General features: G+C 52.1%; 1 protein-coding gene across 4 annotated transcripts in view; it reads left to right on the top strand.

The window, feature by feature from the left end:
• The window catches only part of Synj2 (synaptojanin 2), an 81,882-nt gene that overhangs the window by 51,799 nt on the left and 11,727 nt on the right, over window positions 1–18,356 (top strand). For all 4 annotated transcript variants that reach the window (XM_047558264.1, XM_047558263.1, XM_047558267.1 and 1 more), the window contains exons 9-22: window positions 321–402; window positions 1,145–1,294; window positions 1,368–1,533; window positions 3,292–3,483; window positions 5,769–5,850; window positions 6,546–6,686; window positions 8,869–9,061; window positions 11,386–11,544; window positions 12,920–13,076; window positions 14,080–14,197; window positions 16,389–16,607; window positions 16,707–16,785; window positions 17,326–17,494; window positions 18,060–18,230. In XM_047558264.1, the coding sequence (XP_047414220.1) occupies window positions 321–402; window positions 1,145–1,294; window positions 1,368–1,533; window positions 3,292–3,483; window positions 5,769–5,850; window positions 6,546–6,686; window positions 8,869–9,061; window positions 11,386–11,544; window positions 12,920–13,076; window positions 14,080–14,197; window positions 16,389–16,607; window positions 16,707–16,785; window positions 17,326–17,494; window positions 18,060–18,230 (2,078 nt within the window). The remainder of the gene's footprint in view (window positions 1–320; window positions 403–1,144; window positions 1,295–1,367; window positions 1,534–3,291; window positions 3,484–5,768; window positions 5,851–6,545; window positions 6,687–8,868; window positions 9,062–11,385; window positions 11,545–12,919; window positions 13,077–14,079; window positions 14,198–16,388; window positions 16,608–16,706; window positions 16,786–17,325; window positions 17,495–18,059; window positions 18,231–18,356) is intronic.

Genomic DNA, 18,356 nt, shown 5'->3' with positions numbered 1-18,356 from the left:
AAACACAAAACAAGGTCTTGTCTTGATCAGTTGATAACAGTGTGGCACTTCTCCAAGAGCCTTGCTTAATTCAGTACTTGCTAATTTTAAATTCATGCAACTTTATGAATGTGAATCACAAGAACCACTGTAGAGTGTGTCCTGGGGTCTGTCTGCCGTCCCCCAGTGTGGGGTCCCTGGGAATCTGTACGGGGTTGCTAGTGGTGCAGCGAAGGGCCCCGTCTTAGAACACGTGTCCTTGGAAGTGGCTAGGCTTCGCCCACAGTGCTAGGGCTGTTGCACATCTCATAACTGCCCCCGTTTCTTCCTGCCGTCCTCAGTTTTCAGAAAGGCACTTTGCGGATGAACTGTCTTGACTGCCTGGACCGAACCAACACCGTGCAGAGCTTCATCGCACTTGAGGTCAGTTTGGGGCCATCTGTATCATGTCCTGGGCCTCCAGTGGTACAGGCTGGGCCTTCAGCAGCAAGATGGGGGTAATATCACTGGTGACTTTCCAACGATGGGGGAGGTGACAGGGATGTACTGAGGCATCTAGTTGGCTGCTTGCCTGTGCCACTGTGTGCCTTCCTGTGTCATAGTCCCCACCCCACCCCAGTGCCTGGGATGGAACCCATATGCTAGGCAAATGCTCTACCGCTGAGCCTCACTCCCAGCCCAAAGGGCACACTTTTTCACACGTTTTCCAGATACATTCTAGACTTGGTGGCCCAAAGGCTCCAGACTCCTTGAGGAGCAGTAGTTTTTAATCATGATCACAAATACACCACTGGACCAAGGCAGTGTGAGGCCAGATCTGAGGACCTGGGGAGGGACACATCTGTCAGCATGGCCCAGCTGGCTGGGTGACCATTCTAGCTATATCCTGGGAGGAAGGAGATGGGGTCCATGCCACCTGTGTCCACCACTGCTATCTGTCCAGCCCTTGGCAGTGGCGGTGGGTGGCCATGCCCCTGGGGGTCTGGAGGGACTGGGTGGGTCAGCTGAATAAAGCTGGAGTTGGGTGGGGAGCCACCTTCTTTGCAGTGAGAGCTTCTCATTCTCTGGAAGGCCCGGTGCAGTTGCTGAATGAGGAACTCACAGGGAGGAGCTAGGGATGTTCCCTCTAGGTGGTCAGTGATGACTGTCCTTTGTTCTCCCCCAGGTCCTTCATCTGCAGCTCGAGAGCCTGGGGCTGGATTCAAAACCCATCGTTGACCGCTTTGTGGAGTCCTTCAAAGCCATGTGGTCTCTGAATGGGCACAGCCTGAGCAAGGTGTTCACGGGCAGCAGGGCCCTGGAAGGGAAGGCCAAGGTAGGAGCAGGCCAGGTCTGGAGGGAGGGGAACCTCGCGGACCATTCTCACGTTTGTGTTTTGGCTCACACAGGTGGGGAAGCTGAAAGATGGGGCCCGGTCTGTGTCTCGCACCATCCAGTCCAACTTCTTTGATGGGGTGAAGCAGGAGGCCATCAAGTTGCTGCTGGTTGGAGATGTCTACAGTGAGGAGTCAACAGACAAAGGGAGGATGCTCCTGGACAACACGGCCCTTCTGGGTAATGGGTTCTCACTCTGCTTGCATAGGGGTATCCATGTCCTTGGACTGAGTGAGAGCAGTTGTGTGGGATGTTAACCAACCCAACTTCCTGCACCATGTCATCCAATATGGCGGTCAGCAGACCTATCCAGAACTTCTGGGCTCTGGGGATATCTTGGTCTGACCAGTTTAACCTGAGCACCTTATGTATTTTTAAGAAAATATATGTTTAATACATAAGCCTATTAAATATATGTAACAAACACATTTAATATGTAAATATATAAAATATAAATATATATAAATGGTGTAGTCTTTGCATATGGCCTATGCACATCATACCATATACTTTAAATATATGGTTACTTATACCCAATACAATATAAATGCTATATAACTAGTTGTTACATTGCATTGTTTAGGAGAAAACGACAAGAAAAAAGTCTGCGTGTTTATTATTGATGTAGTTTTTTTTCAAGTATTTTTAATCCGTGTGCTGCATCTGTTGGATGAATCTGATGCAGAACCTATGGTGATGGAGAGTGGTTATTTCCTGGTAGCTTGTGTCTTCTGGCCTCTTCCACTTTCTCAGCTGGTCTACTTTCTACATCAGGAGGAGGGAAGGAAATGACAGGGCTCTGTGAGAGTCTACACTGGTCTGGAGTCAGTGTCTTGAATTATAAATCACTTCAGAAGCTTCCTCAGTGACCTGAGCTCTTGGTGCCCTTGACAGGTATCATGTGGCTCAGGGAGCTTCCTGTGAGCCTAGACTATCCTCTTCTGGGCTGAGGCCCTGTTGAAATGGAGGAGAGGGCACTGTCGAGCTCTGGGCAGGGAGGGTACCTCCAGTCTTAGCAAAACTGTCAGGAGTTCATCAACAGCTGGAGATTCCTTTGGGGAAATTTAAATGACATTTTATTCCCTGGAGCCTGTGAACTTTATAGGTCTAATGAAACAGAAGGGCAGACCCGACATTTTTCTTCTTAAAACCCGTTAAGTTTTATCTTAGAAATTCCTGATGCTTTTGAAAGAGAAGTGCCCATGTTTGAGTGGCTTCACCAGCGTTTTCTAATGCTTCTTCACTGTGGGACGCTTGCTTGGCCTTCAACAGTCGGGCGAGGATTAGTTTCTGCTATGGGTATAAATCTTGGGAGAAGCTGAGCAGAGCACCGCTGGGGAGCACAGTCCATCCGGTGCAAGAAGTAATTGGGGTAGAGTCACTCGTGACTCGTGTGGGAATTGGATACATTGTGGCTCTCTGGAGCACGGAGACAGGGTGGTGTCATGATTTTTTTAATGCCTTAAGTTTGAGGTCAAATGAACAATGAGGACGAAAGGTAGAAAATGCAAAGATGGGGTTTTGGTAAGACATTTCAGGTGATATGTGTAGAGATACTGGTGTGTGTGTGTAATTTGTATGGTCCACTGCAGTGTCCCCTTGCTTGCATTCTGCACCTTGTTCTTCTCTGGGATCTTGTAATGAGTGCTAAGGGCAACTTTTTCCCATCATGTCTGAGATTCCCGGTGACCTGATGTCCCTCTGTGGCTGTCACTGGGGCAGGGTGTGGAGGGTGAATTTCTGGTCCTGTTCTTGTGTTGTTTTGCAGAGCTGTTGTGGTGGCTTTAGCCTTTCATCCCCCACTGGGGAGCATGCGTGGTCCACATGTGCAGGCTTAGGAACCTCCTGCCTCTCTGGCAGGGAAGTCCCTCCTGTAATCCTGGAGGATGCCTGAGGTCCAGGCTGCAGAGAAAGGTGACTTTTCATGCCTCCTAACAGTGACCCCCAAGATCCTGAAAGCTATGACAGAGCGTCAGTCAGAATTCACCAACTTCAAGCGGATCCAAGTCGCCGTGGGGACCTGGAATGTGAATGGAGGGAAACAGTTCCGCAGCAACCTCCTGGGGACAGCAGAGCTCACAGATTGGCTGCTGGATGCACCCCGGCTCTCTGGGGCTGCCGACATCCAGGGTGAGACCTTGCACGGAACCTGCTACGTCAGGCTGGGCCTTTTAAATAGCCATTGCCCTGTAGAAGTTAGTACTTGACTTTTTTAGTCTTAAGATGTTTGAAAGCACTGTGGTCGGACCTTCTAGGATACCGCCTAGCAAACTGACCATGTGACCCCTCTTCCTAATGATGGGGGAGTTGCCGTGTGGGTCTGTCTCCTCTTCACATGTAAAGATGTTCTGGTGTCAGTCATTGGAATCTTGTCAGGAGATGGGCCCCTAGGACAGTGCTGCTGTCGGGAGCTGGCTTGAACCAGATGTGCACTTGATACTGCTGCTGCCTGAAAATGTGCCATACCCGACTTCCCCCAGCCAGCTCTAGGTGCGCATCCAACATCTGAAACGTTTGGAGCACCGACGTGACACCACGGAGAAGATTCCACTCCTAGGATGGGTCACAGTTAAAACACAGCTGCACTAAAAATATGGTATAAAATTGCCTTCAGGCTAGGGTACCAGGTGTATGTAAAACAAATGAGCCAGGCCTGGTGGTCCACACTTGTAATCACAGCAACTCCGAAGGCTGAGACAGGAGGATCACAAGTTCAAGGCCAGCCTCAGCAATAGCAAGATCCTGTCTCAAAATAAAAAGTAAAAAGGATGGAGGTGGAGCTCAGTGGTAGCGTACCCCTGGGTTCAATCTCCAGTACCAATAAAGAATAAATAAAATAAAATGAATTAATTTCATGTGCAGACTTGGGTCCCATCCCAAGATATCTCATTATGTATACGGAAATGTTCCAAAGTCTGAAATCTGAAGCACTTTTGGTTTCAGCCATTTCAGATAAGTGATCCTCTGCCTGTAATATTCATCCACTTTAAGTCATTATGAATTTGTATACTTGAAAATAAAATAATTCCAAATTTGACAACTTATCTGTCTCGCAAAGATCCTATGAAGTGGCCTCAGAACTCAAGGTTTAAAGACTAAATGACTTTTGCCCAGTTACTATTAACTCAGGGGCCTTGCTTTTTCCCACCTTTTTGGACTTGGGAAGAGGCTACTCACAGGTTCTTTGCCTGGGATGGCCTGTCCTTACGTATGTCCTCTCCTGCCATCCACACCCTCTTGTCTGCCTGGGAGCCAGGTGTCCAGTCAGGGCCACTGGATTCCCATGTTGGGGATGACCCATGTTGGCACTGGTCCAGAAGCCATCTGAACTGCACCAGGCAGCCTGGCTAGGGCTGAGGATGGTCAGCCTTACCTTGCTGAGTAAAGCCCCTCCCTGGTACCACAGCGACCCACTCCTGCTGCCTGGAGGACATGTGGGTGGTTACAGCAAGTTGGGGTGGACAGTAGTGGGCCCACTGGAACCCCACCAGGTTCAGGAGACGGGAGGAGCTGAATTTCCTGCTGCTTGCCAGGTCAGAGGACAGGTGGTGGTTTTCTTTTAAAAAAGAAAAAAGCAGCAGTAGCAGCATGCTTTATACCAGCTCAGCTGGAAGTGCCAGATGCCCGTGGGTTGCAGAGCAGGAAGTTAGGAGCCTCCCCTGGCCTCTCCCCAGTAGAGGCCACTTCCTCTCTGGAGCCCAGGCAGAGGCGCCTCACGCTCTGCAGCAGGAGCCATGTCTGGGCTTGATGGCTCGAATCACATCACTGAATATCGGAGGACGTGACTGGGGAGGGTCAGTGAGTGGCTGCAGGGATCCTAGGAGACCGTGGCTGCCCCGTTCAAGGGGAGCATCCACAGGCAGCTGCCCTCGGCTGGCTGGGCTCCGTGCAAGCCAGGTGTTCCTATAGCAAGTCCCGTCAGAGTGCTTCCTGGGCAGCTGCCACAGCACCCGCGTCAGGCTGGACCCAAATAATGGTCCCTTTGGAAGGGACCATGTTGGTCACTCGTTAATCGGGTGATGCTCTGTCGGTGCTGTGAAAGTACTTGGGAAGCACAAACTAAATGAGACGGTGTGACCCCTCGTCCACGTCAGGGTCTGGCTGGGAAATGTCATCAGGAAGGGCGTGCTCTTGAGACATGCCAGGAGGTCCAGATGTTGTACTTTCTTCATGACACTGGTTACTTTTGTTGAAAAAGAAGCAGGTTCAGAGAGATTGGTGCCATGCCTCCTGACATATGTGAGGAAGGGCCCGTGTGGTGTGGGCGCGAGCACAGGAGAGGCGGAGGGTGGGCTCTGGGGGCTGGTGCCCCGGGGGCGGGTGAGCGGGCTCCTGCGGTGGGTGCTGTAACCCCGTGGACCAGGAAGGCAGGGCCTGGCAGCTCTCGTCTCCTTCATCTCCTGCCTTGTCCCCAGACGATAGCAGCCCAGCTGACATATATGCCGTGGGGTTCGAAGAGATGGTGGAGCTGAGTGCAGGGAATATTGTCAACGCCAGGTAAGGGCTGAGAGTGGGGGTCAGGGTGTCCTGAGCCAGGTGTCTGGCTGGGAGCAGGGTCCTGAACAGCAGCCTGTGCCCCCGGCTGAGTGGGCACTTCCAATTAGGCTGCTCCTCCACGCTCACACAGGGCACTACCCCTGCCTCACTCCTGCTGTAAAGGGAAGGAAGGGCTGTGTCACTGGTTTTCTGAGGTTGCCCTGGGCCACCTGGTAAAGCTGATTCAGGCAGCCTGGGGACCCTGCAGGTGTGAGCCTGGAGTGCAGGACAGGCCCAGCAGGGTGGCTGATGCATGTTTTCTGGGGAGAGGTGAGAAAGTGTGTGTCAGGAGGCGGGTCTCCTATTTATGCCAGACACACAGGAAAGGTCCCAAACCACTGGATTAGCATTTGGCATAAAGTAACTGGACTTCCCACCCCCTCAAAGGACCCAGTTGTATTTCAAGTAACTTTCTGAACAAATAAACCCTCTCCATAGAGCTCTTACGAGGAGGTCCTGAGCTGGTGCTACTGTGATGTCTAAGATGCAGTTGAGAAGCTGCACCTAGTCCACGGTGGAAGCAGGGCCCACCACTCACATGGGGTTGCAGGCAGCGCCAAATCAGTCCTGGGAAAAGAAGAGACCAAGGGGTTGGTAGGTGGGAGATGGCACTCCGCTACCTGCGAACAGCAGTCTTCCTTTCTTTTCTTCCCCAGTACCACCAACAGGAAGATGTGGGGCGAGCAGCTTCAGAAAGCCATCTCGCGCTCGCATAGGTACATTCTCTTGACTTCGGCACAGCTAGTGGGCGTCTGTCTTTATATCTTTGTACGTCCGTACCATGTTCCCTTCATCAGGTAAGAACGCTGCGCTTCTAAACATCTGGGGAAGGAGGGGTGCCAGTCTCTGCGTTTTGTTCTGTGATTTCCTCTGCCCTCTCTGGGTCCTTCTGCAGCAGGAATTACCTGCCTTATGCTAGGTAAATGGAACAAAACCCCGAGGAAAACACGAGGCTGAGTAGGATATGGTCAGCAATCAAAGAGCCACAACAGGAAACTCCTAACTCCGGAAGCTGTCCTCTCTTAGGAAGAGCTTCATCACCCAGACTCAGGGCTTTGCTAGGAAGGGGTTTCTTGTTGGCATTTTACTGACAGGAAACCTCTGAGCAAGAGCTGAGTAACTCTTCAGGAAATGCCAATTCTTTGGCTCCTTTTTGAATGAATGTTCATGGCATCTGTCTCACCTCATTTATGAGGTGGAGGGTCTGTGTTGGTTCTGTCTTGTGAGTCAGGGAATGAGATCCATGGGCACAAAGGGTGAGAGCTGAGTAGCAGGTTTTGTTAAAGGAGTAGCCAGAAAGCAGAGCTCCTGTGGGGGGAGGGGTCCCCAGGAGGGCTGCCCGGGGGGCGTCTGTTGTCTAGAGGTTTCTATGGTAAGGTTAGGGGGAGTTAGGTGACCTCGAAGACATGGGCTGAAAGTTTTAAAACAGTGGGGCTTTGAGTCCTGTCACACCAGGATGCCTGGTGTTCTTGTGTCCCCCGTCCCATGAGGACGTTGATCGTGCCCCACGTCACCTCAGGGACTGGCTCAGGGTTCCAGCCCTTACCTTCCAGCTCCAGTGGAGTCACTGGTGATGGGCGGTCTACTCCATTTGTAAACTCCTGGGTAACACATTTCTGTCTCCTGCTCTCGTTATTATTTCTCCAAGGTGACAGCTTTGTGAGGGTAAGAAGGGAGAGCTTAGGAGAGGCGTCCTCCTGAGGAAAGGCTGCATGTGTTGAAGCTACTAGGGGGACTTGCCTCACCCACCACTTGGCTTCCAGGCCGCCTCCTATTGCTGCCTGGGCTTATTCATGGCATTAGGATTTCCTGCAGGCCTTCTGATTGCTGTTGCCAGGCATCAAGCTGGCATCAGCCTTGACTTCATCCTAAGTCAAATGGGACAAAGTCAGGAGGGGTGGCCCATACCTACAGTGCCAGCAACTCAGGAGGCTGAGGCAGGAAGGTTGTACATTCAAAGCCAACCTTAGTGACTTAGCAAGTGACCCTCATTAACTTAGTAAGACCCTGTCTCAAAATAAGAAATAAAACATAAAAAAATAAAAAGGACTGGGTATACAGCTCAGGAAAAGTGCTCCTGGGTTTCATACCCAACCCACCAAAATGGTTCAGCAACTAGAGTGGGATGGTGAGACCCAGGTGAGCTCCCTGGACAGAGGCCACAGGCACGCCCTCTAGTGGGCCTGGGGAGAAGGCGGGGCCCGTATTCATAGTCCTCCATGGTGACCTTCAGAAAATGTTTTAGTCCCTGCTGTTGTGACTATGGGCAGTTTGGCCATATCCTGAGTTCACGGGTAAAGGCCAGAGGTCGACCCTGAGTTGGGAACAAGGTGGAGGAGGTGGTGATTTCCCGGCCCCTGCTTGAGGTCTCCCTCCCCGCTTGCCTCCTGGGTCCCCTGTCTCTTAACCTCAAGCCCATTTAGCTCACACCCGAGGCCCACTGTCTCTCCCTGTGGCCTCCCATGGATACTCTCGGGGCTGGGGGTCCTACGTGCTCACTTGGGTGGTGCCGGGTTGGGGTTTCACTGCGCGGAGCCCGCGTCATGGGAGAGCCCGTGTTCGCCCGCCGCCCAGGCCGGCCTGAAGGCCTGGCTGCTTACTTTCCCTGAATTGCGTCAGATGCGCAGATGGTTCCTCCTGTGCTTCAGTGAGGACGGCACGGGACTGGGAGGCGGGGAGTGGGGCAGACGCGGGGGCTGTGTCCGCTGCCCACGGGGTGCTTGTGGCGCACGAAGCCTTCAGAGCCTGGCCATGGCGAAGGTGCTCCTGGGCCTGCAGGCGGTGAGAGGGCGCAGCCTCCTGACCACCAGTCAGTGACGGCCACGCTGGTCACAGTGTCCTTGGCTGCGGAGGATGTGGATGAAGACCCCTGAGCCAGTGGTTCAGAGCTGGCCCGCTCGCAGCTGCTGGGCTCTTATCTGGCCAAATAGGTGTCTGTTTTCCCACGGCCAATGGACTGTGCGTGTTCTCCTGTTGCAGGGACGTGGCCATCGACACGGTGAAGACTGGCATGGGCGGAAAGGCGGGGAACAAGGGCGCCGTGGGCATCCGCTTTCAGTTCCACAGCACCAGCTTCTGCTTCATCTGCAGCCACCTGACAGCTGGGCAGTCGCAGGTGAAGGAGAGGAACGAGGACTACAGGGAGATCACCCACAAGCTCTCCTTCCCTGCGGTGAGTGGCGGGCCACAGGGTGGCCCTCCTGCTGTTTGCCACCGATGGCTTCTGAGCTGCCAACAGGACCCAGACATGGGGTACAACCACAAGGAGCGTCCCTGACCCTGGAGCTTGATGCTGGGGGAGGGAGCTGACCACTGGGATGGTGTGATAGAGGGACACCCCAGGAGCCCTGTCCCGCAGTGTCCTGTTGCTCCCATCTGTTTCCTGACATTTAGATACCCTAGATTTTCTTTTCTTTTTTAAGATATTTTTCAGATGTTGACAGACCTTTATTTTATTCATTTATTTATATGTGGTGCTGAGACTTGAACCCAGTGCCTTTCACATGCTAGGCAAGTGCTCTACCACTGAGCCACCCCAGCCCCAAGACACCCTAGATTTTCTTAGGTGCATTTTCCAGTGTTCTAGCTCAGGTAATGGAGTGGGGAAGGAAAATCAGTGTGCACATGCTTTGTTCAAGTCTGTGAAGAACACTTGAATCAAAACAGTGTAACATCCTGTTTTCTTGGGTTTGGGGATGTAGCTCAGTGGTAGAATGTGTGCTTAGCATGTATGAGGCCCTAGGTTCAATCTCCAGCCCTAAAAGAGAAAAAAAAAAAAATGCGTTTTTGAGATCTGCAGTCTTGTTCTGCTACTGAATTAGGAACTCCCTTTTCCAAATCCTTGGAACCTGAGGAATCCTAACCATCTGGCCCTGAAGTTGCCAGTAATGCACTGCCCTCTAGTGGTGGGCCGGAGGTTTTCAGGCTGAGGCTGGAGACTGTGTGTGTGTGTGTGTGTGTGTGTGTGTGTGTGTGTGTGTGTCTGTCTGTCTGTCTATCTGTCTCTCTCTCCCCCCGCTGCAACTCACTGGGGTTTGAACCCAGGGCTCAGCACACTACGCAAGAGCTGTACCACTGAACTACACACGCCAGCCTTTGACTTTATGTTCAAACTTATATTTTAATGTTCTCCTTCCCTTGCACACCTTCAGCCTGGTGCACATGGGGCCCCCTTTTCCCTGAGAGGAGGGTCTTGGAGCCCTTCCCCACAAGAACAGATCCCCTAAAACTGGCATCTTATTGACAGCAGAGCAAAATTTCCTTTTATTTCTTGAGTTAAAGAAGAAACAAATAAATGAGTTGGGAAATCTTCAATTTGTGTGTGTGGGGGGTGTTAAAAAAGCTCCAGGGCTGAGGACATAGCTCAGTGGCAGAGCATGTACCTAATATGTGCACAGCCCCAGGTTCAGTCTCCAGCACTGCAAGAAGTAAATTTAAAAAAAGGTCCAACTCATCTCACTTGAAAAGTACCATTTTGAAACAGTATACTTGGAATACATTCCAAATAGTAAGAGTTTATAACATGGCTCTTTTTCCCCCTCAACAGTAGAAACACTGAGGGTACACGTAAGTTTGCGTCTGTACTGGTGGTGTCCAGTACCATAGCCATTTAAATTAATATCACATGCCCTGGCCACATTGAAAATGCTCAGTGTGCACTGGCCTGTGGCCAGTGGCTCCCACATTAGACAGCTCAGAAAGAATGTTTCCATCCCTGCAGAAAGTTCCATTGCACAGTGCTGTCCAGACACTCGTTTTTATTTGATTGTGATCGTCTTAACCTTGTGTCCAGATGATCAGTCTGGGGTGGAGGACGCAGGAACACCACTTATCGGGGAAACAGAAATGAAATTTAGAGCTAGGGAGACCTGGGTTCCAGTCTCATCTTTGCCATGTATCAGCTGAATTTTTAAGTCTAAAAGAGCTGGTGGCCTCTGCGGCACGGGGGCTCTGCAGGGACGAGGTGCCCCTGCAACAGAACCTAGTGCTCTAGACAGCTGTCACATACCAGCTGCCATCACTGTGACAGGGGAAGGGCTCGAGGGCTGAGCTGGCCCCTAGCCACTGGGCAGGATCGGGGAGGATGTGGTGAGGAGCAGGAGGAAGTGGCGAGCGCCAAGGTGTGATCTGTGGGGTTGGAAGCCACTTCCCAGCACCTCTCCTAGTTCCCTTTCGCCTTGTTGTGACGCTGAGGTTTGGACGGCGCCTCTCGGGTGCAGACGCCAGCAAGAGCACGGCCCAGTCCCAGGATGGGACTTTGCAGTCGTGCTTCTTGTTGACGCTGGCACTTTGAACGCTCGGGCCCTGTCATTTCAAAGAAAAAAACAGGACATGTAGAACTTCCTCCCTGGGTTCTTGGGATTAGTCAAAGTAAAAGGCTCTAGTGGAAAACTTCAAAGTTACCATCCTAAGTTTAAAACAGCTTCTGCTGCTGGTCCCCGTTTCCTCCCCCTCCCACCTTCCTCAAGGATGATTATGATTTTCTTTCCAATTTAGGGGAGGAACGTTTTTTCTCATGATTATGTGTTTTGGTGTGGCGATTTCAACTACCGAATTGATCTCACTTATGAAGAAGTCTTCTACTTTGTTAAACGCCAAGACTGGAAGAAACTTCTGGAATTCGATCAGCTACAACTGCAGAAATCAAGTGGAAAAGTGAGCTGTGACTTTAAGATATTTTGTAGGAGCTGTTCTGATAGGAATAATATCCATATTCCAATATGGAACCCTACTAAAGGCCTGTACAGTTATACACATGACCCCTGTTCAGCAAATTAAACTCTATGAGTGGATTTAACGGTGTTTCTGATACTGTAGGAAACATGTGGGGCTTAGGAAATTAGGGGAACAGGAACGTCCATTCAAACACTGTCTGTCTTTGAATGAGCTTTGGCTGGCCACACACAGGATCCTTGTGTCTTCTCAAACCCCGAGAGGCCATCTGTAGGAGAGTCTCCTGAGAGCCTCGATCCAGTGGTAGGAGTGACAGCCCCAGGGTCCCCCTGCCACCTCCCAAGCACAAGCTCCTGTCTTCTGCGCTTTCAGGTGAGCTGAGCACCCAGCTCCTGTCCCACTGGTGAGTCGCTGTACTCACTTTGGGACCCAGCTGTGTCTGAGCCCATCACCACCTACAGGCATTGCATGCGGGTAGATCCAGATCCAGCTGCAGGTCTGCATCCCTCCTTTACCTGTGCCAGTTTTGGGGACCCCGTGGCATAAGTAGGAAGAATCAGCTAGAAACCCTATCCTCAGTTCTTTCAGATATCCCAAATCTATCTTCTCTAGATAATGCTGTTTCCTACTCCCATGTCTGTTAGCTCCCCAGCAGGATGGGCAGAGACAGGGAAGGACACCTAAATGCCATTGGCCTTTTGAGAGTGAAGCTGGTGACGTGTGGGGAGAGGGAAGCTAGGGTCTCTTTCTCCAAAAGCAGGACTTGGCTGCTCTTCGGGGTTGGCTCTGCCTTCCTGCCTCGGGCGCCGCCAGTGCGTGGAAGGCTGAGGGAGGATGGGTGGCGCCCCAGACCTCCTTGAAAAGGCCTTCTTTTCCTTCCTCCCACGATTCTCACGCCTCCCCTCCGAACTTGAGGGAGGGAGTGAGTGTTGCTCTGGGCCTTCCCAGGACACAAGGCCAGGTCCAGAGCTCCACAGAGGCAAGCCAGGCTCTCTTGGGCCTTCTGTGCACTCCGTCCGTTTACTTAACAGGCACCGACTCAGGCCTTGTCAGGTGCAGGCCGAGAGCGGCGCAGGCCTGGAGGTGTGCAGCTACGCACGTGACCCCGTGCTCTTCTCGCGTCTCCTCGGGGCGAGAGCAGGCCTGGCTGGAGGGCACAGGAGGAAGCGAAGCTACCAAGGTGGAGTGTCTGCCAGTAGAGGATCACATGCTTTTGCTAATTGGAAGGCACATGGATGTCCAGTATAAGACAAATTTGCGAATGTAACAGACTCTGTTACTTTTTAGGACTAGAACATTCTGGAATGTGCATTTTTCCCTCCTTAAGTTGGTCTCATGGCTTCTCTCCTCCCAATAGATTTTTAAAGACTTTCATGAAGGCGCCATTAATTTTGGACCCACGTATAAGTACGATGTGGGCTCTGCTGCCTACGACACCAGTGACAAGTGCCGCACCCCAGCCTGGACAGACAGGGTGCTGTGGTGGAGGAAGAAGCGTCCTTTTGATAAAACAGGTGAGTAGAATGTGCACACGCAAGAGCCAGTGCAGGGGTCGGACGATAAACCTCGTAAAGGAAAAAAGTACAGTTGCTCAGCTGCTCTCAGTTTCAATCACATTTTTTTCAATAACCCAGTTGACAAAAAAATCACCCCAGAAGTGAACCCCTTTGGAAGTTGAGCTTTGGGGAGCCCCCTTCTGGCCTTTCTGCAGACTGGCCTGTGAAAAGGTCTGCCCTGGTCTCCCACCCCTCCATCACAGCTGCCTCCGCCCCGCGCTCTGCCTGCCGTCCTGGGAAAGGGGGAGTGAGGTGTCGGCACCTCCACCCTCCCGCACCCCTGCGGGCACTTCGCCAGCCCATTTTGTTCCACCAAGCTCTTCTCCGCTTAAAGCTCCAATTCCAAACTCAACACGAGCGAGCCTTTAAATAAGTGGCTTTTAAAATCAACTAGTTGCCAAGTACTTTTTGAAGAGTGACTTACTACCCAGCTGGAAAGTGAGGTCTACTTGAAGCTAGAGCACGGTAAACGGTCCCACGTTTTGGGAGAGATGTTTGCTGTTATTTCAAGGCCAGGAAACCACATGTTCAGATAGAAAAGATAAACATTCCTTCAGTTAAGTTTGTGAATATCCGCTTGGCCCCAGGGCACTGAGGCTGGCCGGAGTGAGTCCGGCTTCTTGGCCTCCCCACCTCTGACTGCAATGGCTGCAGGTCGCCTCTACCCCTGGGCCCTGGTGGTGGGGGTTGGGCAGCAGGGATGGCTCCACCCAGGCCCACCATTAGCCTACCTGGGAGGGCGGAAGGTAGCCACGGTCACGCCTGTTCAGGATAACCTGCGTGTGAGGAACTTCCTTAACCTCAGGGCCCCGACACCCTGAACCCAGGTTCAAGTCCAGAGGGCCTGAGCGTAGAGGTGGTTTGGCCGGAGAATCCCGCTGCAGGCATTGGCAGTCGCGATCGTGTACACTGATATGATCCTGTGTTACATGTGGCCTGCTGCACGGACCCCCTGGCGTAGCCGGAGAACTCAATCTTCTTGACAGTGACCTAGATGGAGGCACCAAAGTCAGGCACACCTGGTCTCCCGGGACCCTCAGGTACTATGGCCGTGCGGAGCTGCAAGCGTCTGATCACAGGTACGCGCCTCACAGGAGAGGGCAGTGTTTCTTCCCCGAGGGGAGCAGACGTGCCCCCCACAAGGGTCTGCGTGCGAGTGTGTGAGAGAGAGCGCATATGGGCAAGAGTGAGCATGTGCATGTGTGTAAAATACACTGAAGAACAAAAAATAAATACCACTGAGAATAAATAACTGGGAGCATTTTGTCATTGCTCCATATCTAAATGACATCACTTATGAAAGTCTCAAAGATACAACCTGTTCCATATCATGGCCTTTAAATGTTCTTCAGTGACGTTGCTGAAAACTTGCTTGTGTCTATTTCTGAGATACAGCTGTGTAGGCTCACTCGGGAGTGGTGCCCAGAATTCTAGTGGACAGATGCATAGAATTTACCCTTTCACTTATTGAAGGATATTTTTTCTAGTAATTCTTTTTTCTTTTTCTTCTTTTTTTTTTTTTTTTTTTTTTTTTTTTTTTTGTGCAAGGGATTGAACCCAGGGGTCCTTAACCACTCAGCCACATTCCTACTCCTTTTTTATATTGTTTAGAGACAGGGTCTCACTGAATTGCTTAGGGCCTCGCTCAGTTGCTGAGGCTGGCTTTGAACTTGTGATTCTCCTGCCTCAGCCTCCTGAGCTGCTGGGATTACGAGCATGTACTACCATGCCAGGGAGACTTCAGGGGAGCAGGGAACCCGTGGTGGCTTTGGACTAGGGGCTGTGGGTCCTGGTGGTGGCTACAGTGAGGGTCTCTGGAGGTTTCCCTGATGGCTGTGTGTGCCGAGAGTGAGAGCATTCCTTGTCATTGCTGTGTGAATGAAGCTACCTGCCCCGGCTGCTCCTGCTCTCAGCCGGTCACTCTCCACTTCTCTCGCGTGGGCTCCTCCAGGAAGGGTTTCTGCTAGAGTGTTTTAAAAATCACTCACTTAGTGATGTCCCTTCCCTGGGCGACAGTTTCTCCGTCATCTTTTTTCTTGATTCTAGATGCAGAAAGATCATCATGATGGTCATGTAGTAATGTGAATTTGGGGGAGGGGATAATTTCACCTCATTATATCTCTTAACTTTTGTGGTTTCCTCTGGCTTTAAAGATTGCCACTGGACTGGAGTCGTGGCTCAGTGGTAGAGCTTGCCTGGCATCTATGAGGGCCTGGGTTTGATACTCAGCATCATATAAATAAATAAAATAAAAGATCCATTGACAGCTAAATATATAGATATATAGATATATAAGAAAATAAAGATGGCTACTCTATTACCATAGTTTTATTTTTGTAGATGGGGTCTCACTATGCTGCCCAGGCTGGTCTTGAACTCCTGGGCTCGAGTGACCCTCTCACCTCAGCCTCCCAAGTCACTGGGACTCCTGTGTGTGCCACCGTGCCAGCTTCTCTGTAGCGGCGCTAAGGGTCAGACCTCACGTGTGATGGGCAAGTGCTCCAGCCCTGAGCTGCCCCCAGCCCTGCCACCGTCTTATAGTTCATACTTAAATATTCTGTTTCACATTTTAATTTCTACCTAATGTCGTGTTATGACTCTACAGTAAGAGCGTGTGGCCTTCGTCACGAGGGGTTTTTTCTTAATCTTTGTAAACAGAGCAGCACCGACCCCTTGCCAGCCCCACCAGTGCTTGTGTCTTCCCTGCCTGTGTCGGGCGGTTCTGTCACTTTAGGGCCTGCGGGTGTCGTCACGTGGATGCAGTGTGACTGTGTCCCCTTAAGGAACAGTAGCTCGTTTTCCTCCCTCCCTCCCTCCTGCCACCGTCGACCTTGTCTTCCTCTCTGGTCACTTCCTTAGAATAAGTCCTACGCCTTCAGTTGCTAAGTGGAGAGATGAACGGTTGTGAGATCTGAGACACGAGCTGCCCCCACCACGTGCCTGGCCACCCCTCCCCATCCCGGCCGCTCCAGGGATGGCCGGGCAGGAATCCTGGCTGCTGGCTGGTGATTTTCTAAGTTCCGGGTCACACATTGTCAGGGCCCTGCGATGTTTTCCCTCTCCCGGATCAAACTTAGCTAAAAGTGCCCAGAGGCAACACTGAGATGAGGGAAGATGAAGGCCCAGCCCTCGTGGGGCGGCCGGCCTGCAGATCCGTAGGCTGGCGTTAGTGTGTGGCCGAGCTCTGGGGATGGAGGTCCGGGCCTCACAGCTGGGCAGCACCTGCCCGGGCCGACCCTTCTCACCATCTCCCCTTCCTGTCTGTCACAGACCCGTGCTGGCCATTGTGGAGGTAGAAGTACAAGAAGTCGACGTGGGCGCTCGGGAGAGGGTTTTCCAGGAAGTGTCCTCTTTCCAGGGCCCTCTGGACGCCACTGTTGTTGTAAACCTCCAGTCACCAACCCTAGAAGAGAAAAGCGAGTTTCCCGAGGACCTGCGGGCTGAACTCATGCAGACCTTGGGGAACTTTGGGACCATCGTGCTTGTCAGGTAGCCACTGCTCTCAGACACGAGCTCTGGGCCATGGGAGGATCTGCGGGACTGCTGAGTAGTTCCCAGCTGTGACTAGGCCTCTCTCATGCATTCCAGGATCAACCAAGGACAGATGCTGGTGACATTTGCAGACAGTCACTCAGCCCTCAGCGTCCTGGATGTGGATGGTATGAAGGTAAGTGGCACTAGGTCACGCTGTGGAGTAGGCCTGACTGATGTTACACGGGTAGCGTCTTCCCTTCCTCTGGGCCTGGCCCGTGTGGGGCCTGTGGGGACCTGTGCCTGTGTGTAGGTGCCTCGCGGGGAAGGAGCTGGGATTGTCCCTGGTTCTCAGGTGTCCTGTGGCCAGCCCTGGCTACTTGCAGAATCTGGCTCCCACTAAGCTCCTGGTGTGTCTTATGCCTCTGTGCAGGAGAGTTTCCATCTTTCTCTTGAGTATGTCTTTTGGGACACGTGGCTCATAGGTAGTTCCATTTTAATAAAAGTCTGGTTTTAAATTTGCATGGAATGAAAAGCTGGTGATGAAGGTCAAACTTCTATTTAGACCGAATGTGTGAGAACCATGCCGATTCTGCCCGGGCCTGGACCCTGGTTTTTCTTAGTCCAGTGTGAAGATCGGCCTTGTGCCTGGTGCACAGGTTGGAGACGGGCACCTGATCACAGGTTGCTGTGGTGACTTTGGTCTTTGTTTTCACTTGCTGTGCCGCCCTCACAGGTGAAAGGCAGAGCGGTGAAGATCAGACCGAAGACAAAGGACTGGCTGAAAGGGTTGCGAGAGGAGCTCATTCGAAAACGGGACAGCCTGGCTCCTGTGTCCCCCACGGCCAATTCCTGTTTGCTAGAGGAAAACTTTGACTTCACAAGCCTGGACTATGAGTCAGAAGGTCAGTGATCCCGCGAGCAGGGACAGGCAAGTGTTTCTCCCAGCAATAGGCAAGGGACTTTAAAGATCCCTCCCGAAACCCTATTTGGAAATGTAATGGAGGACATTTGAAGGGTGAGCGTCACGTCCACGAGATCCACTGTTCCTGTCTGGGCATGATGCAGGAAATGGCAAGGGACCCAGCGACATTTAGATTTCTGCCATGCACTAACCAGGTGTGGTGGCACACACCTGTAATCCCGTGACTCGGGAGACTGAAGGAAGATTGCAAGTTCAAGGCCAGCCTCAGCAACTTAGCAAGACCCCAACTCAAAAAAAAATAAAAAGGACGGGAGATGTAGCTCAGTGGTAAAGTGCCCTTGAGTGCAGTCCCCAGTACCAAATAAAAAGGAAAACACAGTAGCTTTGGGGCTGAGTGGAGGTGGGAGCTGGCCCCGGGGAGGTGAGGCCCTGGCTGCAGGGAGGTGTGCACAGCCTCCTGGGGCAAGCCAGACGGCCCACTGACCAGAGGCCATGCCTTTGCACCTGGATTGTTTTCACCCTCACCGTGGTCCACTCCTCCCCAGGGGATGTTCTCGAAGATGATGAAGACTATTTGGTGGATGAGCTCGGGCAGCCTGTGGTCTCAGACAGTGAACTGGTGGGAGACGACCCTCCTGATGCCCCCAGCACTGCAACGGTGGCACCTGCCAGCAAGTCGCCTGCACTAACCAAAAAGCAGCACCCGACGTACAAAGGTAGCTCAGCCCCTTCCTCGCGTGGGAGGGGACAGCGCTGCCCGTCTCTCAGCAGGCAGCACTGGGTAGTGCCAGCAGTCCCGTGCAGCCCTGGCAGAGGCCCAGGAAGGCAGAGAGTAGAACTGT

Source organism: Sciurus carolinensis, chromosome 7, assembly GCF_902686445.1.
Source record: "Sciurus carolinensis chromosome 7, mSciCar1.2, whole genome shotgun sequence".
NCBI lineage: Eukaryota > Metazoa > Chordata > Mammalia > Rodentia > Sciuridae > Sciurus > Sciurus carolinensis.
Note: the sequence above shows the minus strand (reverse complement) of the source record. Positions and strands in the feature narration are given on the sequence as shown.